Source organism: Python bivittatus, unplaced genomic scaffold, assembly GCF_059951505.1.
Source record: "Python bivittatus isolate LINGU-HERP-01145 unplaced genomic scaffold, Pbiv_v1 ctg000310_np1212, whole genome shotgun sequence".
Taxonomy (NCBI): Eukaryota; Metazoa; Chordata; class Lepidosauria; order Squamata; family Pythonidae; genus Python; species Python bivittatus.
The window spans coordinates 4,174,432-4,199,556 of record NW_028277054.1 but is presented as its reverse complement, the minus strand read 5'-3'; the positions used below and the strand labels follow the sequence as shown (position 1 = coordinate 4,199,556).

At 47.8% G+C, this 25,125-nt stretch overlaps 2 protein-coding genes across 4 annotated transcripts in view; one reads left to right on the top strand and one right to left on the bottom strand.

Annotated features, from left to right (window-relative positions):
- Positions 1 to 19,501, top strand: part of MEGF8 (multiple EGF like domains 8) — a 38,925-nt gene extending 19,424 nt beyond the window's left edge. For all 3 annotated transcript variants that reach the window (XM_007430445.4, XM_088139883.1, XM_088139884.1), the window contains 22 exons: positions 246 to 442; positions 912 to 1,122; positions 1,725 to 1,944; positions 2,721 to 2,853; positions 3,646 to 3,860; positions 4,636 to 4,746; positions 5,312 to 5,430; positions 5,519 to 5,723; positions 6,417 to 6,588; positions 6,911 to 7,074; positions 7,404 to 7,548; positions 8,371 to 8,605; positions 9,336 to 9,468; positions 10,788 to 10,998; positions 11,501 to 11,715; positions 12,295 to 12,502; positions 12,777 to 12,939; positions 13,935 to 14,127; positions 14,317 to 14,487; positions 15,380 to 15,510; positions 15,740 to 15,872; positions 16,512 to 19,501. In XM_007430445.4, coding sequence (XP_007430507.2) covers positions 246 to 442; positions 912 to 1,122; positions 1,725 to 1,944; positions 2,721 to 2,853; positions 3,646 to 3,860; positions 4,636 to 4,746; positions 5,312 to 5,430; positions 5,519 to 5,723; positions 6,417 to 6,588; positions 6,911 to 7,074; positions 7,404 to 7,548; positions 8,371 to 8,605; positions 9,336 to 9,468; positions 10,788 to 10,998; positions 11,501 to 11,715; positions 12,295 to 12,502; positions 12,777 to 12,939; positions 13,935 to 14,127; positions 14,317 to 14,487; positions 15,380 to 15,510; positions 15,740 to 15,872; positions 16,512 to 17,714 — 4,888 coding nt within the window. In that variant the 3' untranslated portion in view covers positions 17,715 to 19,501. The remainder of the gene's footprint in view (positions 1 to 245; positions 443 to 911; positions 1,123 to 1,724; positions 1,945 to 2,720; positions 2,854 to 3,645; positions 3,861 to 4,635; positions 4,747 to 5,311; positions 5,431 to 5,518; positions 5,724 to 6,416; positions 6,589 to 6,910; positions 7,075 to 7,403; positions 7,549 to 8,370; positions 8,606 to 9,335; positions 9,469 to 10,787; positions 10,999 to 11,500; positions 11,716 to 12,294; positions 12,503 to 12,776; positions 12,940 to 13,934; positions 14,128 to 14,316; positions 14,488 to 15,379; positions 15,511 to 15,739; positions 15,873 to 16,511) is intronic.
- Positions 19,290 to 23,183, bottom strand: LOC103053612 (cornifelin). Its single transcript, XM_088139885.1, has 3 exons — positions 20,313 to 23,183; positions 19,798 to 19,931; positions 19,290 to 19,379 (listed from the first exon to the last, which is right to left on the bottom strand). Exons 1-3 carry the CDS (start codon positions 20,428 to 20,430, stop codon positions 19,290 to 19,292), a joined length of 342 nt encoding a protein of 113 aa, XP_087996011.1. The 5' UTR covers positions 20,431 to 23,183.
- Positions 23,184 to 25,125: the final 1,942 nt, after the last annotated feature.

Sequence of the window (25,125 nt, the reverse complement as noted above, 5' to 3'; positions counted from 1 at the left end):
CTTATGCTTTCCTTTGGTATCTTAACAATGTCCTTATGTATTGAGCTTTTGGTAGTAGGAATTTTATTTAAAGATTGATTTTACTGTCTGCCTTTTAACCCTTGGAGCATCTGAGCAACCTATCTTTGTTCAGTTAGCAGCTCTAGTTCTGGATGATGCCAGGCCCACCATGAGTGGAGCTAATTGGATCAAGTAGAGGCTGATGGGATTCTTCTATGAACCTTCTTTTTTTCTCCCACCTCCAGGTGCTATGATGAGTGTGCCCACGGAGAATGCAGCGGGGCCCCCAACTTCACCTGTTTGTGTGACTTAGGCTGGACCACTGAGCTTGTCACAGGGGCTACTCCTCCACCCAGTGGAGTGCAGTGCAACTTGGATTGTGGGTGCCATTTCCACAGCAGCTGCAACACCAAGGGGCCTGGTTTTTGCGATGAGTGCCAAAGTGAGTCCCAGCTTCCCCAACGCTTGCTTCAGAAAGCCATTGCTATGTTTGCTTCCACTTTTATGGAGCACCATCATGGGGCATGGCCGTTTAAAACAGGGGTGTACAATTTGGGGCTGAAGGCCACACTCCTAGGCATAATGGGTGGAGCAAGATAAAAACAACATTTGGGGTTTATTGCATTTCCCTTCACATTGAATGAAAATTAAATGTAATAATAGGGTTTTCTCCTGGTCTGTGTTTAGTAATTTTTTCCTTTGGCTATAATAATTGCAGTTTGGCTGCAACTTTTGGAAGACTCAGGGACTTAATTTTAGGAGCTGCAAGCAGCCTTGGAAACAGGGTGCCCAACTCAACTCTGGTAGATTATGAGTGGGTGGATCTTCTGTTCTTTATCCCCTGCCTTTGTGCTTCATTCTACCTGTCTTTCTCTCCCCACAATTTTACTTCTCTGTATGGGTGTGCATAGACTGGACCTACGGTGAACATTGCCACCTTTGCCGACCAGGCAGCTACGGGAATGCCACCACCCAGAGTGGCTGCCGCGAATGCACCTGCAACGAGCATGGCCTGGAAGAGATGGGCTATTGCCACAGTGCCACGGGAGCCTGTTACTGCACCCCACCCACTGAAGGGCTGCACTGTGAGCGCTGTGCCCCCGGCTACTCTGGGGACCCCAGGTGAGAGTCTGGGCTGGGAGCGCCTCTCTTGAATGTTGCTTGAAAGAAGCCAGGGCATATTGCCTGTAAAAGCCACTGAGCCTCCAGAGGTGGAAGTCACCTGTTTCTGAACTGTGATAGGCCAGGAAGAAAGGAGCAAAAGGAACCGCTCCTTTCTTTGGGCTTGTCTGTCTGGCTCATTGCTGGTCAGCAAGGCAGTTCTGTTCCTGACAAATCACGGGTTACCTTTGTCTTTTCCTGTGTTCCAGTTTAACTTAAGGGCACTGAGATTAATGGGGAAGTGATGATAGAAGGGCTAATTCTGCTCTTTCCATTTCAACCCTGGGCCACTAGTACTTGTTTGGAATTGGGTTGAAGCTAATCATAGGTTGCCCTTTCTTTTATCACCAGGTCTAATCTGAGTCATACTGGAAGGAAATTGTTGCTAATACAGATATATTTTTAAACCCAAATGTGTCTTAAGCCTGCTGGCTGTTTCTTTAAGATGTGAGGCCGCAGTCTTCCCAGAATTTTGATTATACGGTAGCAGACTTCTAATTTTTCTAAGCCTTGGGGTGTGTGAACATGAACCCATATTTTCTGTGGATTTTTTTCTCTTGCAGAAATGGTGGCATTTGCTATCAGGAGTGTGTGGGGCGCACCTTGCTTCTCAACCTCTCTTCCTCTTCTTCCCTGAGCTCTCAGCGGGCTGGGGGGCCCCTCCCTCACGGGCTCTCGTACTGCGTCTGGGTGTTGTCAACGGGTACTGACATCCAACCCTGCCGGCCTGAGCAAAGCTGCCCAACAATCACACTCTCTATTCAGCCAGACACCCTTTGTATGGTAAGCGGCAGGGATAACATGCGTGTGAGCCTGGAGGTTGCTTCTTGAGGCAAGTTGTGGCAACGGATGGTGCAAATTTTGAGTTTGTGCTTGGAAGGAGCAGGGGGAGACAAATTGCAAAGCTTGCAAAAACAGAATATCCAGTTTGACCTGAAATGTGGGCAGTTTTGCCTGAAAGCAGGCTGTACTTCTTAAAATCATACTGTAAAAGCATAAAAGCTCCTTTCTGCTTTAAAATTAGTTTCTTAGGTCACAGTGAAGAATCTGGGAGGGTTCTGTCTCTTCCTACTCATCAGAGAGCATTTGGTGTAGGAGCTACTGAAATCTGTCATCAACTCTAAGTCTCACCCTTTGTATAAAGGATTAATTTGGCAGATCCCCCATGTTTCCCTCTCTTACATATTTTAGCAGCTTCCAGTCTTCCCATCATGAATGAAACACAGATTTGGTCATGTGTCCCTCTACTCCTTGTCCTAACACCGTTCAACCTATAGCAGCATAGCTCTATCTAAGTAATGCTGCATCTGCTATGAACTTGGCTGAGAACAGGGAAGGTAGAAAGGTGGTATATTCAAATGCATCTCTGACACACGGCCTTCATCCAGAACACACCATTGAAATGGCAGAACTGATGTAGGAATGATACGATTTTTCAAGAGAGAGAGAGATATAGCCCCCCACCTCACAGCAGTGATTGTATGGCTCTCTTGCTAACAAAGCAGCATTTCCAGCTCTGTTGGTGTTATCTCATCTCCTCTCCTTCAATTTCTCCTTAGCATAACTATATCTACGTCTTTGATGGAGTGCCTGACTTTCTGGACACCGGCCTGATCCAGCTGGATCGGACCCTGATCGGGGCTTTCTGCGGCCAGGGCCATCCCCGTCCCGTCACTGTTGAAGCAGTATCAGGTAGGAAGAAAAAGAGTACGGTTGAAATTGGGAGAGTCCAGCTCTGATGCAAAACGAGAATCTTTTTCACTGCTTTTATTGTAATGACTGTCTCACTCAGCGTTCGGTCTCTGGGGCTCATCAGATCCTTAGGGATTTTGGCATTTGGCCATTTTCTGTTGTTAGCAAAAGTCAGAGCACCTTGTTGAGGAAGGTGCCTTACCCTGTAAGGGGTTGAAATCCTGTGCAGGATGAAGTAATCTAAGGTAGTTTTGTCCCTCTTGTGTTCTCCAGCTGAAGGTCTGAAGGGAAGCTATAACCTCATTTGCCTAATGCAGTGCTTTTCAACCTTGGCAACGTGAAGATGTGTGGACCAACTCCCAGAATTCCCCAGTCAGCCATGGGAGTTGAAGCCCACACATCTTAAAGTAGCTGAGGTTGAAAAGCACTGGCTTATCCTCTATATAGAGCTTGTTATGACCCAAGATCCCAATAAAGCAGGGTCCCAGGTTGCTTGAATACACAAACACACACCCAGCTTTTCTCCAGACCTACTGGCTGGATGGGCAAGAGATCAAGGGGCAGGGTGGTGGGACGCAAGGTGGCTAGGAAATAGTCACGGTGCTGAGACTGTGTTTACGGGGAAAGTGGGAATGGCAGACCAAGCAAACTTTGAGGAAAGCCCATCTGTATTTTCTCACCTGACACATCTCTGAAGCTTCAGCTGCTTTAGAAGAACATTTTTCCCCACGGTGCTAAAAGTCTTTCACCTCTGGGGTCCTTCTCTGGTTTTGTCCTTGTCTGAACTTGCAGGCCTCCTGGTCATCTACTATGAAGCCAACTCTAGTGAGGCTTCAGGCTTCAATGCGACCTACACGGTGCACCGTTGCCGGCCCAGCTGCCACTTCCACCAGGAATGCCAGGAGGGCCGCTGTGTCTGCAAGAATGGCTACACAGGGCCCAGCTGCAAGTTCCAGGTCTGCCCAGGCAACTGTAGCACTCACGCTGGGCAAGGAGTTTGCAACAGGGTAAGTGGGTGTGAGTACATCTGTTTAATAAGAGAAAGATCAAGGCAAATCCAAGCCATTAGACTTACTTTGGCAGCTGTCATGAATGCCAGATCAAAAAAATTAGAGTCTAGTGTCTAATTGCTGGGCATGAAACATATGAGAAAATTATGCCATTGAGATAGATTTGCTTCAATAATGCATTTGAGTTGGCTTTCTAAAGCCCATGGATTGTTGCATAACTGTCTGCCCTCCCATAGTAGAAAAAGAATGCATATTTCAATGCATGCAATGTCCATGCACATTTTCCACAAGCGGTGCAGGTTGTGGAATTTGTCCTTTCTTGGGATTTAATTTAATGTCATTAATGCATATTCAAAGGATATGCATTATATCCATATTCAAAGGATATTTACCCTATTTTGAAGCAACAAGATGCAGAAAACCTCCCAGTCCATCAGAGTGGCTAGGGGGAAGAATAAATTCATCTTGAATTTAGCACTTTTCCCAAGGCCATCGTGACCCTGGACCAGTCATTAAGCGAACAGTCATTAAGCAAGAACTATCTGTACAATCTTCCTGTGGCTTAAAGAAAAAAAAGCAGAAGAGCTGTTTGGCTCACATTTTAGAGGGAGTAAGAGCCTGTTGCATTAACAGTTGTCTTTAGCCAGTCCGAGATAGACTGATGTTGACATTTTGGGTGCTTTTTCCTAACAAACCCAAGGCAATGGCAGTGCAGAACCAGCCCTGTGTGATTGTTCCTATGGACTCCTTGTCTTTTTTTCGCTTTCTCCAGAGGCTGGGTCTGTGTGTCTGCAGTGATGGCTTTGCTGGGGCTGACTGCTCCATCCCACTGGATGCTGACAAGATCATTTGGGAAACTTTGATTGACACCCAGTTGACCGCTGTAAGTGACTTCCTTCCTCTGGAAGTAGTAACTTCCTTCCTCTCAGCTTGACTGGGACACAGGTTAGAGGACTTACCATATTGCAGATTCTGGAAGCTATTTCATTTTATGATTGCCCCTGGCAGAGGTTTAACTAGTGTCCCTTTTGTAAGCTTCCTGAAGAGTTGATTGTACAGCTGATAGGGAATATTTGATAAGCCAGACTTGGAAGCCCTTTCAGGTAGAATTGCTCCAAGGACAGGTGTTTTTCTTTTGTTTTCCCAAAGTTTTAAATTGTATTTAACTCCTTAGTTAGATTTTATGGATGTTTTATCTGTTAGTTGTCCAGAGGGCTCTTCAAACATATATCTCTTGAATAGATAAATAAAAGCAGCGTTGCTGATCTTGAAAATTTCTGGAGCTTGTGCTTTGTGGACAAGCTCATATCTTCTAAACCTGAAGTCTCCATGATGCCAGGGAGTAGGGCGTGGAAGATCTTCATGCAAGAATCTTCATTCTTGTGTTCAGAATGAGAGACTGCTGGGTTCAGCCTCATTATCCATCCATCATCTATTTTTGTTTCAAGGACACAGCCAGCCGCTTTCTTCACCGTTTAGGCCACACCATGGTGGAGGGTCCAGACACCACGCTGTGGATGTTTGGAGGCATGTCACTGCGAGAAGGAATGCTAGGTAACGTATACAGGTAAGAGACTCTCCCATCCCCCAAAGGACCTCCCCAAACACTTCCTGCCTTTGCTGGCATGACAGCCAAAGGCGCTGTGGCTCCACAGGTACTCCATTGCTGAACGCCGCTGGACTCAGATGCTGGCAGGAACAGAGGACCGAGGGCCAGGGCCCAATCCCCGGTACTTCCACGCGGCTGCCTACATATCCTCAGGCAAGGCCATGTATGTCCTTGGTGGGCTGACTGCGGACGGAGTGGCCAGTGATTTCTGGCTGCTCAACCTCACTACTTTGCAGTGGAGGCTTATGCCGGTAAGATTTTCTCCCTCAGACTATGCGCTCTTGGTGGGATCCCGTGAAGGCCAGCCCTCCTTAATCAGACGTGTGTTTAGTTTGTTCTGTTGCCAAGAGTAGCTCCTGGAAAGCTCTGCTCAAAAACATGATGGAAATCCTCCTTTTTTCTGGTAGAGAATATCCAGAACTGAGCATCTTCTCCAGCTTCTGCTCCTTCCTGCTCTTGAAACAAGAATAGGCACAAAAGTTGCTCTTCCTCATTTTGCACTCAACTGCCATGCCCATCACAGTTCTGTATGAGCTTTCAGTTTTATGAGAGAGAGAGAGAGAGAGAGAGAGAGAGTGCGCACGTGTGTGCGAGCACTCTTCAGTTCCTCTTAACTCTTTAGCAAGTAATCATCTAGAATAGCAGATTGGGAGAGGAGACACTGCTTGGTCTGCTACTCATGGCATCATCTTCCTGAGCAATAAAGAAAGGGAAATGGTATCCATATCCAGTCAGAAACGTGGGAACAGTCTTATCCCTTGATAAACAGTGGCATGATTCTCCACCATAAAGGAGCCCCAACAGAAGGCCTGCTTCCTGTATCATTCATCATCAGATGATTCCAGCTGGTGGAGAGAATAAAGAGCCGTCTTCTGTTCAACTCTCTCTCTGCTTTTCTCTTTAAGCTCAACAGGCATTCTCTCTTTTCTTCCCACCCACACTAGGATCCTCTGATCCCAGCTGTAGCTGGTCACTCACTCACAGTGCGGCGAGGCTCCTCCTTGCTCCTCATTGGTGGCTACTCTCCTGAAAATGGCTTCAATAAGAAATTGCTGGAATATAATGTGGCATCAGAGAGCTGGCATGCTGGGAACCAGGCTGGAACACCTCCAACAGGTAGATGTTCAAGATGGTGTCAGCAGGAATTCTGAGGAGAATGTAGGAGCTATTGAAACAAAAATGTTGAAAGGAATGCTAGGATCCATTACCTAGAAGCATTTGGGAGATATTAGCCAGCTCTCTTTTTGTAAAAACTTCCAAGAAAGGAAGTCCCCCAAATTCCCCAGACCACATGGCAGGTTATTCATTGAGAGCACTGAAAATGCCTGATCTCCATGTTTTTGTAAGATCCATCAGCCAATGAAAGAAGAGCAGAAAACTAAATAGTATCCCCCAACCCATAGATGTGTGCACCTGGTACTCCAGATTTTTTTTCCAGGTCTCTACGGTCACTCGGCTGTGTACCATGAGGGCACAGATGCCGTCTATGTCTTTGGTGGCCACCGTTTCCATGTGGAGATGGTTTCAGCTTCTCCTGAACTCTATAGCCTTTACTATCCCAACTTGACCTGGAGCTTATTGGCCCCATCTCAGGGACCAAAGGTGAGAGACTCTGGCAGTAGAACTAACATGGATGCCTAGATGGGCTTTGGAGGGAGAACGGGGAGATGTTTCTTCAAGATGGGTCATTATGTGGTTGGATCTCATAGGGATGGTGGCAGTGAGCAAGACATTTAAAAGTGTGATTTTTATGGTGCTAACCTTTAATCTGATATCAGCAAACCATTTTAAAAAATGCTAAATATAATCCTGGGGTGGAGGTGGAGATCCGTAGACCCTACCTGGAAGAATGAAGCATCACAAAGCATGATATTTGGATGCAAATAGGATACCAAGTAGTTCTTCCATGTGCCTCCTCCATCCCTCTCCAGCCCCTGGCTCATTTCTTCCACGTGGCAGCTGTGCTGAAGGACACCATGGTGGTAATAGGAGGGCGCACAGAACGGGAGAATTTCACCAACCACATTTTCTTCTACCAGCTTAATTGCAATACTTGGATCCTACCCAGCAGTGCAGGTGAAGTACAGTCAGCAGGTGCAGAATGTAGCACTTTGGGCATGACCTTACAAAGTGAGTGGGCTGGGACCTCCCTGTCTGTCCTGGTCACAAATTCTTTTTCCTTACCAAGCATATCAAAGCAGGTTTGGGCATGGCTGTTGAATTTGCTAAGTATTTCCATAGGTTGAAGAACTGAGGCATTTTTAGTACAAAAACGGTCCAGAAGGTTTGCTGAAGTGTTAGGGATCCGTCAAGCATAAAGTCTATCCTTGGGATAGAGAGAAATGAAAGAGCATCTCACAATGCCTCAGACTTCCCAGTTGCTGGGAATCGGGTGGCATATAAACTAAATAATTATATTATATTTGAAGGCAGTGCTTATTTGGGAGCTGGGACTGGGCCCTGAGAAGTGGTCCATGATTTCATTCCATTTCTGCTTTGCAAGCAGCTGTCTCCAGGGGAAGGGGAAGGGGAAGGGGAAGGGGAAGGGGAAGGGAAGGGAAGGGAAGGGAAGGGAAGGGAAGGGAAGGGAAGGGAAGGGAAGGGAAGGGAAGGGAATATTCTTGGGGGTGTGGGTACATGCATGTATTTACAAAGGGAGGAGAATATGGGTCTGCATCAGACCCTCTGTTAGACTTACATATTTTGGGGCCACTTTCCAACTGCCTTGCTGTATTCTTTAACTTGTATTGTAGCAGAGTGAAGCCAAATTGAATGCTTTCTCTCTCTTTCGGCTTGCCTTGTCACCAGCACTCAGAGGGGCACTTTGGGTTTCCCTAAAATAATACCTTCATTTCTGTGTTTTGCTCACTAATGATTTTTTTTCTTTCCTCTCTGCAGCTGGTGCCGTGGTGGGGGAGCCCATCACAGAATCCATTGCCCACGCCATGGCTTCTGTGGGAGGCCGCCTCTACCTCTCAGGGGGCTTCAGTGGGGTAGCCCTGGGGCGCATGCTGGCCCTCTCGGTGCCTCTCGACCCTTGCCTTATCTTCTCCAGCCCGGAAGCTTGCAACGGTTCAAATGCCAGCTGTACCTGGTGCCATGCCAGCTGTCTCTCTGCTGATGCGGCTGAAAGGTGGGAGAGAACGGTGCCAGGATGGTGCCAAAGATAAGAAGTTAGGCTACATCCCTCTCAGGAGACTGGGGGATCCTCAAGGGGTGGAGGGCTGGTTTCAGTGGGTTTCTGTGTGTTGTGGTTGGGCTAGAGCAGGGTTCCTCAACCTTGGCGACTTGAAGATGTGTGGACTTCAACTCCCAGAATTCCCCAGCCAGCCATGCTGTAGAGAGGATGAAGCATCACTTTTCCTATTGCTCCTTTGTGGATTGCCTGGATCCTGGGATTTCCCTGATGCCCCTGCATATCATCTGCCCTCTGCTGAATTTGCACATTCAGTGGATTAATTTTTAGAACTCTTTAATAACAGGTGCCAGGATCATTTAGTGAGAAAACTTTACCTCCATAAAACAAACAATTTCAGTATCACACACCAGACCGTTCCTTTAAAAGAAGAAATTGTCACCCTCTAGTTCTCCTTTTCAGTTTCCAAAAAAAACCCTCACAGCATCTCCACATCAGACAGTTTCATACTATTTACTAATCATTTGTGTTCATTTGGGATTACATTCTATTTCCTTTCCCATTTATTGACAAGAAGATGAATGTCCCTTTCTTGAGAGTATTTCACCTGTGATCAGTCAATATCACGGGGAGCTTGAGGAGTGAATATTGCAGGTGTGGGTCAGAAATGAATGGGGAGTTTGGTTCACGATTGAAGTTCATTGTTTCTCTTCTCTTCTTCCTGCAGACAAGGGTGTTCCTTTGGTGGGATCTCCTGTTTCCCCACCCCAAGATCTGCAGATGAGTGTCGTCGGCTCAGAACGTGTAGCGAGTGCCTTGCCCACCATCCTCGGGCCATGGCCCACAGCCTGGGTATTCCTGTAAGTGGCAGCCTACCCATGTTCTGGCAGTGGGCCCACTCAGGGACAGTCCTTGAATGGAGAGGGGCTCAAAAACATTTTGATCCTGCTCTCACTTTCCAAGGAGAGATGGATTAATGGCAGCACGTAGGCCCAACATCTCCAGCACCTCCCTGTAATGAGAGAATTTGGGGTGAATATAAGCTGGTGTTTCTCAACTTTGGCAACTTGGAGATGTGTGGACTTCAACTCCCAGAATTCTGGGAGTTGAAGTCCACACATCTTCAAGTTGCCAAGGTTGAGAAACATTGATATAGGCAGTGCAGAATGTAGAGAAGTCTGGTGTATGTATTAGATGTATGTAGTAGGTCTTGATAAAGGACCTCCAACTTTGTGAATGAAGTTCTAGTGCGATTATGCCCAAGAGAGATCCCTATGTTAGTGAATCAATCTCAGTACAGACTGTGATGATTGGTGTTACAGCTGCCAGTCAAACCATGGTAATACAGGGTACCTCCTCCCATTTTATATTCTATAGTAAGTGGGGATGAGAAGAGAGGGATTTGGGAGACAGGTAGAAGGATGGGTTTGAGTTAACTCAGAGTTTTGGCCCAGGAATCCCTCCGTATAATATATATTATATAATATAATATAATATAATATAATATAATATAATATAATATAATATAATATATTATATTATATTATATTATATTATATTATATTATATTATATTATATTATATTATATTATATTATATTATTATATTATAAAGTTTGTTTTTAGCATATTTTAATTAATTAATTAATTATCTATTTTAATTGTTTTTTCTATTTTTACTGTAAACCGCCCAGAGTCACTCCACAATGAGATGGGCGGTGACAAATTTGAAACATAAATAAATAAAAATAAAATAATGATGGGGTTAGGAACATATATTTAGTGCCAGGGAAAGCAAGGATAGGCAGCGCGTAGCTCTGCTGCAATATTAAAGGAACCCATTTACAACCCATTTGAAGTGACTTTAGAAAGTTACTTTGACTTCCTGTTTCAGCATTAACAAGGAAAGCGGCTGTTCAGTATTTTCCCCATGTTCTGCTTGTTCATATTATCTCAGAGATCTATAAAGAAAGAACAGAGAAAGATAGAAATATTTCCAAGCCAGGAAAGCATTGGGTAGTTTTGGCCAAACCAACAGAGCCTCTAGAGGTAGACCTGGATTAATGGGATAAGGGAAGGAGGGAGGATCCCAATAGCAGAGAGAAACACACGTCAAGCCACGTTCAGGGCTTGAGGGTTAGAACCCTTGGGTGGTTTTATGACTGCTCTCTGCTCCCCAGTCCTTACCGCAGTGTAAATGGTGCACCAACTGCCCTGAGGGCGCATGCATTGGCAGTGCCGGCAGCTGCACCTCGGAGAATGACTGCCGCATCAATCAGCGTGAGATCTTCGTGGCCAGCAACTGCTCGGAGATTTCGTGCGAGGCCTCCGACTGTGCCAAGTGCACGGCATCTGGGAAATGCATGTGGACAAGGCAATTCAAGCGCACCGGTGAGGGACTCCCTGTGGCTGGAGGAGGTGGGGAGAGAAGAGGGGACGAGGGAGGAGAGAAGTGGGGAAAGGGCTGCCGAGTGAGGAGCAAGGGGGAGAGGGCTCCAGGAAAGAAGATGCAGCTTCTTTGGAGATACGGAAAAAGAAAGGCCATTGTGGGGGAGGAGAGGGGTAATGACTGTAAAATTAGCCAAGAAGAGTTGGTTGAAGATTGCATGGCTTGAAAGGCCAGGAGAGACTGAGTCAGTCCCAGAAGCTTTGGCCCCTGGAGAGCATCCCGACCTCAGCACTGTTGATGTCGACTTGCCCAAGTTGTCCTGAGCTTCTGTTCATTTCAGTGGAGTTTATGGAGAGATACACCCGTTTCTCCTCTTCCATTCTTAATGTCATCCTCCAGAGTATGATGGGCTACTATGGTTGAGCGGTTGGGGGTGGGCGACAGAGAGGAATGATCCTGGCCTTGAAAGCTCCTGGTATTCACCATTCTTCCCCAAATGCTTAGGGGAGACCCGCCGCATTCTCAGCGTGCAGCCCACCTACGACTGGACCTGCTTCAGCCACTCGCTCCTCAATGTCTCCCCGATGCCCGTGGAGTCCTCACCTCCCCTGGCCTGCCCCACACCCTGCCACAACCACAGCACTTGTGGGGACTGCCTCAGCTCCAAGGGGGCTGATGGGGGCTGGCAGCAGTGTGTCTGGAGCGTCAGCCTGCAGCAGGTGATTGCTGGGGGCAGCGGGGAGCGGGTGGGCCATGAGCATTGGCCAAAGATGTCCCTCTGGGAATGCTCTCCCATCTGGTTCTAGGGATGGTTCAAGGGTTCTGAATATTGGGGAAACTCCCCAGTCTTTCCTTTCTGTGTACAGTAATCCCTTTTTTGTAATCCATCTTAAAAATGGGCAGATGGCAGAAATTGTAATGCTATGTGAAAAAGACCTTGAGAAATGGGGCGAAGAGATACTGCCCAGGGAACGGTCAGATAAGAAAGGGCATAGCCCACAGCTGCATAATGGGTGGAGAAAGAGGCTCAGAAGGGACCCTCCCTAACTCCTCAGGCTGTAAAGGAGACGGAGGGAGGTTTGTACTTTCAGACTTGCAAGATTCAGTTAATGTAGCTGTACAATAAAGTAGAATTAGCTCATCTGGTCGTGTTTCCTGTCTGGTCTACTTGGGAAGGCTGACAGAAATATACTTAGCGTCAGGTTTTGGAGTGACAGGAGTTAGATTTGGACAGTCAGAATACATTGATGCTGCCAGGGAGTCACTAACGTATTCTCTCTCTCTGCCTTTCTCTGCAGTGTATGAGCCCAACTTACCTGCCCATGCGCTGCGCAGCTGGGATGTGTGGCCGGGTGCTGAGCGGGTCTGAGAGCTGCACCCCATCCTGCTCCCATTTCCAGCAGTGCGCCCTTTGCATCCAGCAGCCTCGGTGTGGCTGGTGCAGCTTCCGGGGAGAGAATGGCAAAGGGCGTTGCCTAGAAGGGGGGCGGAGTGGTCCTCGCCATGGTGGGTCCCAGGGATTTTGGCAGCACATTCTGGGAGGGTTGTTGAGCGGGTGCTGAGCAGTGGGAGGCAGAGGGTGGGAAGTTTCATGCAGCAGGGGAAGCAGGTGCCAGTGTAATGTTTCTGGCCATAATTGTTTCGAAACCTTTGCAGGGCCTTTCTTGGCTGTGCCTTCGCAGGGATAGGTGGGTGCTAAAGAGAGGATCTCCTTCACAAAGGTATTCCCACAGCTCAGTTTTCTACCTCTCTCTTTCCCTCTCCTCTCTCCTCTCTGCAGGACTGGTGGAGTTGTGTGGCCTGAAAGCAGACTGGGCGTTCATGTCATGCCCACCAGAAAATGAATGCCTGAATGGGCACCACGACTGCAACGAGACACAAAATTGCAGCGACCTGCCCCACAGCTACAAGTGCACCTGCAAGAATGGCTACACTCTGGACAAGTCAGTATGACAAATGTCCCAGTTATGCTTCTGGCTTGCGTCTGGCTCTGTCTGAGGCCTCTGTATCACAGAGACCAGAGAGTCCATGGAGACAATGGTCTGATGAACTTGTGAAAAGAAATCCCAGTTCCACAGCCTGGAAAATTAAACTTGCTCGCTTACTTTCCCTACCCGCACGCCTGCATTCAGCCTTGGGGCTGATTTTCCCACCTGCTACTGCTTTTGTAACCCTGCCCTTCACTAGGCTGTGCAAAGCGGTGGGAAGGAGTGTGTCACAAAGCCCAGGGGCACAAGCAGAGCCCCTCTCCTTGAACCATTAAGGCCTGGTTCATCTCATATGTGCGTAGGGTGTGCAGGCAGACTTCGGGGAAGGAATGTCTGTGCACGGACATGCAAACGACCTCAGGCTGTTCAGCGGGCACACCCAGCCTTCCAAGGGACATGGCTGCCTCCAGGTTTGCTGTGCTCAGCTCCCCTCTGCAGGACAGCTTGCTTTGCCTCTCTGCCTCTCTCCTTGGCTGGCTGGGGAATTCTGGGAGTTGAGTCCATGCGTCTTGCCAAGGTTGAGAAGCACAGCTCTAGGGCTTCAGTCTAACGTTTGCAAGCGCCCACCTAGAAATTAATCTACGCTGGATGCCGTAGTCAGATATGTCCCTGGATCATCTCACTGCTTCCTCCTATCAAGGACATTGCTGCCTCTTTAAAAGATATCAGGATTCACACATTTTGCTAAACCATGTTTGCTTAACCATGGTTTAAAGATGCACACCATGCAACCCACTAAACTACAAGCTGGAAATCAAAGCATCCATGTTCATTTAATGTACTAAGTCATTCCTTTGCACTATGTGGGACCCCAGCCACCATATTGGGGGGGATGGGGAAGAGAAGGGGTGTTGTTAGGTCTGCTGTTTCTGGTGAAGTTACCTATATGTGCCGAAGGCTCTGACTCCTGTTGCAAACCTCTTGTGATTCTGCCCATCCCCTCCTTGCAGTGTTACAGGGCTGTGCAAGCCGGTGTGCGAGCAAGGCTGCGTGAACGGGACCTGTGTGGAGCCGAACGCATGCCAGTGCCATTTTGGCTATGTGGGTCAGAACTGCTCGGTGGAATGCCAGTGCAACAAACACAGCAACTGCCGGGGCGTGGGGGCCCAAGATCAGTGCCTGCAGTGTTTCAACAACACCATGGTGAGGAGGGCAAAGAATAGCAGGTGTGGGGCAGGGCTGCAAAGTGGAGGAAAAAATGGAATTATTTTGAGCTGGACTGTCATCTCGCCAGGTCTATGCCCTCAGCCACTTTCTTCCCTCTGAGGCCCCAAATGCTTCCCTTGCACTGCCCACCATGTCCAACTCTGCTCCATTTGCTCTTCTCCTTAGGGGCAACACTGTGAAAAATGTCAGCCGCTCTTCGTTGGCTCAGCCCTAAACGGAGGCTCTTGCCGGCCCTGCCACGTTTTCTGCCGGGGAAACAGCAACATGTGCATCACGCGGGAAGAATACAAGCGAGCCCAGCAGGATCCGGTCCGCTTCCCCCTGGAGCCCGCCTTGGTGAGTGGAAAGATGGCCTGGATTAGGGGCTATATTTGGGGAGTCCGTGTTTAGCAATCACAATTGGGACCAGCAAAGTGAAGCAGTCGCTAAGTGAAACCAGGACCATGCTTATGATCTTCCTTCAGTTTTCCTTTCTTTTATAGCAGTCTTTCTCAATCTCAGCAACTTGAAGCAACTTCAACTCCCAGAACTCCCCAGCCAACATAAAGTTGCTGAGATTGAGAAACTGCTTTACAGACTGCGAAGGTTGTAACTGTGAGGATTGGTTGCAAAGTTACTTTTTCACCACAAGTTACTGTGTCTTGGAATTACAAGCCAGGAATTAGATTAAGATAGAAAGCTGCAGTTTTTGTTTTTGCCTGACTAAACCTGTTACCCAAATTTCTGTGGTAATAAGTAAACGAATCATGTATACAAGCATATATACATACATACCAATATCTTTGCTTGTGCAAACTTAATATTTTCTGATATTCTGACATCATTAGAGGTAAACATGGCTCGGCACCTACGCTACTTCTTACATGGAAAAGAAATCACCTTTGCTGAAAAAAGGTGATATTTGAGGTGTCTCCCTTGTTATTACACATTCCCTTTTGAATTTGAAGTGTGTCTATATATTCATGAGGACTATATTCTTTTTAAAAAGGAATTCTCGAAACTCCAGTATTAAGTAGATGCCAAAGGGTGGAATGGCGGGGCCAGAGAGATGATGTGGACCCTCTGTCTTTTATATCCGGGAGCTGCCATACAGCCCTAGGCATTTTCAGGTTGCCAGAGATAAGATCAGCACTTTTATCCTGGAACTGTAACTCGTATGTCTACTTGTGAATGCTGGGAAGAGGGAGAGAACGTGTGACTCATCTGTCTCAACTCCTTCTCCTCATAGATCCCCACATGGGTGGCGGAAGGGCCCGCCGAGGACGCAGCTGTGTGTGTGAACTGTCAGAACAACAGCTTTGGGGACAAGTGCGAGAGCTGCCTACACGGTTACTTCCTGCTGGAGGGGAAATGTACCAAGTAAGACCTCTGGGCAGCTGGAGAGGGAAGCCCTGGGTATGGTGTTGCTCCAGCTGAGCTGAGGGCAAGTGGACAGTTGTTGAGCTGACCCTGTCTCCAGGTTTCACCCTGGGTTTAGCACTTCCAGATAGTTCTCGTGTACCCGTAATAAGACTTCCTGGACTCCAAGGGGAAGTGGGATGGTGCAATCTGAGCAAACCTCGCTGTTAACCTCTCCCTCCTCCCCCAGGTGCCAGTGTAACGGCCATGCTGACTATTGCCATGAACTGGATGGGACAGGATGTCCTTGCCAAAACAACACAGAGACAGGAGGCTGCCAGAACAGTGCCCAGGCTGACAAAAAGGATTGCTATAAACAACAGGTGAAGGGGGCGCTGGGTTCAGGGTGGGGGTCTTGATAGGGATGGGCCCCAAAGAAAAGGAGCTGTGCTAGAATCAGGATAAATAAAAGCCAGTTCAGAGGGAGGGTAATTAGAAGCATGAAATCAAGGGCCATTTCTCTGGACGTTCTTCTGCACTACCCCCACTGTGATAAATGGAAGCGGTACAAGACCATCCATTTCCAAACAAATATTTATTGACTTAGTATATATTTTATTGATGAAGCTGGTAATGGACAATCTTGAAGGCCCCCAATCGCAATAGATTGGAGCACATTACACTTATTCAAAGATTATGGAATTCTGGCTGAATGCTGGGAAGAGGACCATAAAGACATTTTATGGTACCTAGACTGATGCTTGTGGTTGGAGTAGCAATCCAAACCACTTTATTCTGCAGTCGTGCAAGCACAGGAAATGCATATGATGTGAACGCATCACCTTTCTAGAGCCTGTGCAGGTTCCACTAGTAAGTAATTCTGGGATACAGGAAATGATACACACTGTTTAATTGGCATCTCTTAAAATAAAGTACAGAATTTGAGTGGGAAGAAGAACCTAAAATACTTAGAGTAGCTTCCTATAAATCTGCCTGCTGGTCTTTCTCTTTCACTTCAACAGTGTGCCAAATGCCGCGAGTTCTTCCATGGGAATCCAGTGGGTGGCCACCAATGCTATCGGTTGATCATTGTCGATCAGGAGAGCTGCTTTGACCCAACATCACAACTCAACTGTTTCCACGAGCCGAACATCAAGAACCTGCCTTTTGGACGCTCCGTGTTTTTTGGAGTCCAACCCAAATTCACCAACGTGGACATCCGGATCACCATCGATGTGACCTTTGGAGGAGTGGATGTCTACATCTCTACCTCCTATGAAACATTTGTGGTGGACGTAGACCGGGCCACAGGCATCCACTTGGTGCGAATTGTCTCTCCGGGTGATGAAACAGGGGGGCGCAGTGGCCTCAACAATGGAAGCCAGTCCTCCCCACTGGTACGGGAGGCGCAAGCCCATGGCCTAATCACCTACATCACAGTGAGGGAGCAGCAAGCAGTGCTGATCGTGCGAGGGGTCCGAGATCGCGTGGTCATCACTTACCCTCATGAAATCCACGCTCTGAAATCCAGCCGCTTTTACGTCATCTTGCTGGGCATCGGAGGCAGCAGCCCCAATGTCACCGAGTCCCAGGGCCTGCTCTTCTTCCGCCAAGACCAGGCCCACATCGATCTCTTTGTCTTCTTCTCCGTTTTCTTTTCTTGTTTCTTTCTCTTCCTTTCCGTCTGTGTTCTGCTTTGGAAAGTCAAGCAGTTCCTGGACTTGAGGCATGAGCAGCGGCGCCACCTGCAGGAAATGACCAAGATGGCCAGCCGGCCCTTTGCCAAAGTGACCATCTACTTTGAGCCGGACAGCCTGGGGGCGCCTGCCGAGCTGGTCTTCCTCCCTGCCCGCCCCCACAAACTCCCAGCCCTGGCAGCTGCCCAGCCCCTGCCCAGCCGCTTGAAACCCTACCACGAGGTCCCCTATCCTGTTGCCCACTTCCGCCGCTCAGAGCCCTTCCTCTCTCATCTCATGGGGTACTCCTACTCCAGCTTTCGGGTGGGGCCGATTACCTTGGAGCCTACGGACGATGGCATGGCTGGCGTGGCCACCGTCCTCTTCCAGCTGCCAGGTGGGCTGCAGGCCCCCAACCGCGCTTGCCTCGGCTCTGCTCTCGTCACCCTGCGCCACAACCTTCAGGACTACTGCAGTAGCACCCATGGCATGAACAGCTCCCGCAAGGGCCTCCTCAGCCACGAGAACCTCACAAGCATGTCCCTATGAGTTCGTGGGGACCTCCGCCCTGCTTGGGATGGGTGGGGCTTCAGCAATCTTCATCTGCCTCGCGGAGGGGCTGAGAAGGGCAGAACCTGCAGCGGAGCCGGTGTGTAAAGCCTCTTCAGCTAGGAGGCCTTCAGTACGACATTTGGGCCAGGCGGAGCTCTATTTCCACCAAATGGAAAAGCCTGAGGTGCTCCCTGGGGCTTGTGCCTGCTCCGCTCCCCTCCTTCGTGGGAGGGTCCCGGAGCCACTCAGGAATGAATGGATGGTGCAAGGGAAGCATTTGCACGGCCACCAGCCCAGCTATTCTCTACGGCCGCGTTCACCCGCTTAACCAAGGCCTAGTGGGTGCCTTGGTGCAACATGCTAAGCTTGGTTAGTATCAATTGGTAGATCTTTCGTGTCTTGATATGTGTGAACCCAACCCATTTGTTTAGCTGAGGTTTTCCTGTATTGTGGAAACTCGGAAAATGAATCAATTCATAGTTCAGCTGAGCATGTTGTCTGGAGGCAGCCTTAGATCGAGCCCTGGGCCAAGTTTGTCAAAAGGTGGGTGTAGAGATGAAAGAAGAAGAGGGTTTCAGCTTGATTCCTCACAGTGTTGCTCTTCAAGCGCTGGGCGGATTCTTGCCTTGATTTTAGTACCTTACTTTCTACCTGGTTTTGCTGCAGTTTGCCTAGAACCAGCCATCCCATCTCAACGGAAAGAGCCAGTCCTGAAACTCTTTAAGGTAGCTTGTTGGCAATATTGGTTTTGGACCAGATACCTCAGTTTGAGCAGGAGAAAACTTTGTTCGGAATTAATCATGTTAGTGTGGGGTGGGGGAGCAGGAATGATCTCCCTACAAAGTCAGAGAAGCGCGTTCTGGGCAATTCTCCGGCACGTGGTTTTATTATATTAATGAGATTTTGTGTCGATACGCATCTCCCAAGCAGTAGAGTCTAGACCAGTGTTTCTCAACCTTGGCAGCTCGAAGACGTGTGGACTTCAACTCCCAGAATTCCCCAGCCAGCTGTTTGCTGTGCTCAGCTCCCCTCTGCACGACAGCTTGCTTTGCCTCTGCAGTGGAATCCCCATGGCTGGCTGGGGAGTTCTGGGAGTCGAAGTCCACACGTCTTCAAGTGGCCAAGGTTGAGAAACACTGGTCAAAAGGAAGTGGTCCCTTTGATTCCTCTGAGATAGCTAGTCCTTTCATTTTGCATAGCCTCTTGATCTTGAGCGGCTGGTTTGTTGCAACACGAGGCAAGCTGTCTGCGATGAAAGTCTTTCATCCCATGCTGGAGGTGAGCAAATGGAAATCCGGGCAGAAGCGGTTAATTCCATGCAGCTGAACTGGTCAGAATTGGAGAGCTATTCTGCCTTTTCGTTCAAAGTTCCCGTTGCTGCCTCTGTACGTGTCCAGATGTATTGCCAAAGCCGGGGGGGGGGGGAGGGAGAGGAGGAAGATTGGGGTGTGCTTTCAGTTCTTAGCAAAGCATTGCCTGAGGTGTCCTGCTGCATTCCCTCTGTTGCTATTATCCCCTATTTCTCCTCTTTCCTGTCAGTCGGGAATGGGACTTCAGGAATTCCGAGAGAGGTTAACACGGGCTCTTCAGCTCTCGTGCCATCTGGCAAAGGGCACAGGGGCAACAACAGCAGGTAGCTGCCCAGTCACAGCACACGGTCCCCTTGGAAAGAAAAAAAAAATGACTGCAATGTCTTCTATTTAACTCATGCTCTGTGGTTGCTGCGCCTTCCCAATTCCAACACCTCCCCACAATCTCTGATTAAAAGTGAAAAATAGCCTCTGTCCTCTTTCTGGCTTAACGTTCATTTGTTAGATCCATGGAGCAAGCTCCAGCACGAAGAGACTGTTTGCCATGCCTCCCTCCCCACCCCGGGACCTAGGATGAGCAGGGAGGCACAACAAATGCAAACTTCAGATAATTCAAACCAGCTCGCAAGCTCTTCTGGAGCTATTCCTCCCACTTGCTTCTCCGCCTTTGTTCTGCCGAGTCCTCTTAGCTCAAAATCTCCCCTGATAAAGCTGCAGCCCCAGCTGCCAGAGAGCCCCTCGGCGCACGATCTCCAGGAAACAGATGGTACCTTGATGCGCAGCTGTTCTCGCAGGCCTGTCCGCATGGCCACCAGAGCCCCGGGGAAGAATGGGATGCAGCAGCATTCACCATACTCTGCCCCCACTTTGCAGGCGAGGCAGGGAACGCAGATGCCGCAGATGCCTGGGGATGGAAGGGGAGCCCTTGAATTTGAGAAGCGACACCCGCCCCGGTGTGTTTTTCAGCATCAGCCCTCAGATTAGGGCCCTGAAGTTGCAAGATGCAAAGGCACCTGTGATAACCCAAATCTTACCTGCCAGGTAATTAAATGGGTAGAGGAACAAGGGCATGACCAGGGAAGGTGGTAAGAGCCAGCATCTCTGCAGTGGGAACAGCTGGCACGTGGTGCTGTGGGTCAAGTCCCAAAAGCCACCTTCATCCCCTATGTCAAAAGCGGCCCAGTGGGTGCCGGACCAAACAGAAGGGTGGCTTTGCTCTAATGGAGGAATGTAGTGGTGCCTGGGGGGCTTCTCCCTCCCCGGGCAGTCCCCAGAACATACTCACAAATGGATTTGTCGGCACAGCAGTCAAACAGGTCGGTTTTCCAATCGCGGTATGGAGACTGGCAGCATCTGGTGATGGCCACGGGCTGCCTAACCACGGGGAAAGGTGGGAACGCCATGGAACAGGTTGACCTGATGCTTGGAGAATTGGAGAGTGGTGCCTGGATCCTAAATGGCTGGAAGCTGCTAGTTGCCTTTGGGTGCCTTTCCAGTCAGATCTCGTAGTCAGCAGTGCTTACCTTCATCCAAACACCCTGGAGGTGCGTGCAACCGATTGCACCTCACATCTAGTGCTTCTAATAAAGATAAGAGATGGCGGGTGCGCGCCTGGAGTTGAAGGGAGAGGCAGCTGCAGAGAATCCTGAGGTGCTCCTGCTGTTCTTTCAGAATCCCTGCTGGGGAAAGGAATGGAAGATGGGAAGGAAGGAACTGGGACTAAGAAGCTGCTGGAAGAAGTAGGCACAGTGTAGGTGTGGAAGCCACCAACTTAGGAACACCCTCTGCTCAAATTAGCCCATGAATATCAGTGGGTGATTTTTGCAAGAGGTGTGCCGCTGAGTGACGTGTCTCCAAAGTTCTGCCTTCCCTCATCCAAAGCATACAGGGGTGCGCTGCAACTCCTTAGCGACCATGATGAGTTCTCAGTTCATGGTTGTCCATGTGGCTTGTAGGGGATTGCAACTGGAGCCCTTTCACAGGGTGGGGAAACAGTGGCAGGTGATCCAAATATGGGGCTGGAGGCTGGAGCGGATAATGGTGTTCCAGAGCCACAGTGGATTTCCAGTCTATTGTGGTGCGGAAATCAGCATGGCACAAAGTGGCACATAAAATTACAATATCCACAATGGGCATATGCAGAAAGGTTGGTGGGTCTCCAGTGAGTTACAGAAGATAGGAATTTCAAACATGCTGAATAAGCTCAAGGTGCTATCTTAATACAGGTAGTTCTCGCTAAGTGACTGCCTTGTTAAGCAACTGAAGCTATAACAGGAATGAAAAAGTAACTTTGCAACCAATCCTCGCATTTACGACCTTTGCAGGTCTGTAAAGCAAAGGAAAGCTGAAGGAAGATCATAAGCACAGTTGCAGTTTCACTTAGTGACCGGTCCATTTAACAACCCAGTTGCCGGTCTCAATTGTGGTTGCTAAATGAGGACTGCCTGTAAAGGAACTTGCAAGAGAAAAAGTGGCCATAATCACAGATGTTTATGAAGATTCTCAGTCATCCAGGTGGAATTGTCTGGAGTCATGGCAACTGGATTTCTTTTCTTTTTGGTAGAGACGTTTCACTACTTGTCCAACTCTTTGAGACTCTACTAATAAAAAAATAATTAAAAAAAAGAAAAAAAAAGAAAAAGAAAAGTCCAGTTGCCATGACTCAACCTCCAGACATAATCACAGAGCACACTCAACCATGTTACTGAATTTACTGAAGTTTTGGCTTGTCTGAGGCATTGTTATGAACTGGACAGGTGGTCCAAGTTCATGCAACCTGATGAGCCTCCTCCCCCAAACATGTAAACGGAGCTGCTCAACCTGGTTAAGCATGTTGGGTGAACTCAGCCAATGGGATAAAAGTTCTTTCAGGAATCTAAAAACAGTAGGATGGGACATTAATATTTTTCAGGGCCTCTGCCCTGTCCTCTTGGTTTTGGTTTTTTGGCTTTTTGTTTTTGCAAACCTCTATTCACTTGGAAAATCATCGTGCGACACAAACGTGACAATGGGGACCCCATGTCAAGTTTTAAAATGTTGTTGAAAGTTGCAGTGACTTGGGAAACTGGAGAGTGGTTGCAAGGGTTGCATGGAAAGCGATCAGCGTTGTGATGCCTCTGAACTCCCCGGAAAGCATGGTTAGAAGGAATTCACTTGCAGATGATCCGATGATACTGAACTGGTACAACAAAGGAAGTCCGCCCGCATGCAGTCCTTGAAGCTCACAGCAGAGATGTTGCTGATTGGGGAAGACAGCTCGAGCATGTTTTCCTAGTCAATATCTATTAGTCATGACTGTTGTTTGTCCCAGGGAGATCTAATTAATCTTTCAATATTTACTCCTCTTTCAAAATGATACGTTGACTAAGCATAATTGAGTGAAGGTTGCTGTTACGGTACCTGAGAGAAAGAGCGATGAAGATGCTGTCACCCATTCTGATGCAGCCTGTGGCAGACCGAATGGCTCCCTGTGGCTAATGCTATGCGCTTGAGAAGCCAAGTGGCGATTTCTTGCTTCTCCCTTGAAAGGTGGGGAAGATTTTTTGTTGCTTCCAAAATAAAGCTGGTTCCACGTCGTAAAAATGAGATACCAGAGAATGGCCTTCAAATTCTCCTCTCTATTGGATTTTTTATACCAATTGCGGAGGGGTGGGTGGGTGTTGGAGTGGCATTAATGCACTGTATTCCCCACCCTGGCTTGGCCAGGATGCAGCCCAAGGACGCCACCGTCTTATTTTGCATCGTGCATATATTAGGTTTTAGAGGCTGGCAGCAGTAATACGAATGACATGCCTCCAACTAAAGCTGGGGCTAAATGAATATGGAACAGTCCACACCCCAGCTGATTTCTAGTTTACTTCATTAAGATATTTTCAGCGCACAAGAGCGTGTGTTGCAATGAAGAGTCATTTTTCGGGAGATGGGCAGCCGTATACATGTGACCAATAAATCCATTTGGTAAATAAGCCGGTCAAAAGGAGCGTAGCTGAGATGAAGCAGCTTGCTGGCCGTACCCTGATGCGAATTTAGATCTTGAAGTGGTGGCTGGGGAGAGAAAGCCCTTTCTCAGTGGCAACAAGACGGCTTGGCTTCAGCCTGTGGTTTTTCAGCCAGTTTACTGCTGAACGGTTTAAGCTGTGTGGACTTCAACTCCCAGAATTCGCTGCCAGCCTGCTTTAAGCTGTGTGGACTTCAACTCCCAGAATTCCCCAGCCAGCATGCTGGCTGGGGAATTCTGGGAGTTGAAGTCCACACAGCTTAAAGTGGTCAAGGATGAGAAACAGTGGTTTAGTGCAGTGTGAACCAGACCAAAAGCCCCATTGTGGAGATAATGTGATCAATCCCACAGCTGTAAGATCAAGCCCTATCTCTGAAATTAGGGCCTGTAATGCACGCTGTTTATTTGCGGCTGAACTGCATTAACAGAGAGATTCAAGCCATTTGGCGGTCAAGGGAGGTGTGCATGTAAAACAGATTGTATAAAATAATTACATGTGCTTGTGTTACAGGAAGTATCAGCCAGCTGCAGCTTTTCCCTCAGGCTGTGGCCTACACAACATGCTTAACCAGGTCAATGAAATCATAGCAACTGTGTTTACATAACATGTCCAGCTTCCTTGGGGTGAACTCTGCTTATTTTCTGGCTTAGCAAATTTCAAAAACTCAGTTTGTCTGATTAGTTGTGTGAACCGCGGCCGAGGAAGACTCTGGTCTGGCCGCACGAGGTTTGTGCAAGAGACGCATGTGTGTCATACCCATCTTTCTAATCTATACACACGCACCGATATTTATTAAAAGATCAATCAATTTACTCTTAGCTTAAAAAAACTTAATAATATTGTTGATAACATAAATATGCTAATACAAATATATTGAGCAATATCAATGAATTAAAAAAATCAGAGAGGTTAGAGTAATTCTTTTAAAGAAGTATCTATAAACTTTATTTTCTTTTATCAAGAAATTATTATTTACAGATCGATCCCCAGTTCTGTGGATCTTCAGAATGTGGAACGTGGAACTGTTTACTGCTCAGATGTGCTCCAACTAATCTGGAATAGCAGTTTTCCTTAGTTTGGCTGTGACTTCTATTTTCTGAAAGACAGTTTCCTGGCCCAGGTCCATTACAAAGGGCAGAATCCTAAAAGAATTGCCTGGAGTTGGGCAGCATATAAATGTAATAAATTATCATCATTATTATTATTCACAAGCAGTAGGTCTAGAAGCCTACCAAGTACAGAGTATATGGTCAACCGCCATCTTTCCCATGATGGTGAGACATACTATATTTCTACTGAAACAGGAAGTACAGGAAAAAAGTACAAATCTGCATCTTTGTTACACACACAGGATTCCTTCCACAGAGTTCACGTACTTCAGGCCTCATTCATTCATTCAGCATTTTATTAACTTCCGGTGCCAGCAATTATATTTGCTGACTGGGATGACCAGATTTGTAGCCAGTTGCGAGACTAAAGCTTTAAAAAAAGTGGCAGCTTTTACAACCGTATGAAAAGTAGTCTTTGCCTTGTTAAACTCAACTTCCAGTGCGTTCACAGACTTTTCTTGGCATCAACACAGTAGTTTCCCATTGCTTCAGCGGGGATGTTTTTGACTTTCCAATCTATCCTACAGCCCTGAATTTTGTAGTGGTCTCCCATCCAAGGAACCAGCCAAGCCCAGCCTTCTGAGCTTCTGAAGCAAGATAGCTTGTCCTAAAAAGACACCTGTATCTCAGCTTGCCTAATAACCATCTATGTTATCCCATTTCATTCTGAAAAGGAGGATTAAATAATGGAGAAAGATTGTTTTAACAATGTAAACAAAAGCTGATCCAGTAGCCTGTCTCTGTCCCCTTTGGATGTGCCAAATCAGGTATTTACAAGACAGAAGCAAGATGTTTATTCAGGATACAAGTCCGAAGATGGGCAAAGAAGTAGCTAGCTATGAAAACACTCCTGCAAATTTCCAACTTCTTCCAAAGGTGGGGAGAAATGGTTCAAAGGAGGGTGCTTTTACTGCCTTATCCTCTGCTTCAGATGTTGACTGAGTAGAAGCCGGAGGTGCTCTCAAAGCAATTAGCCTAAATAAATACACAA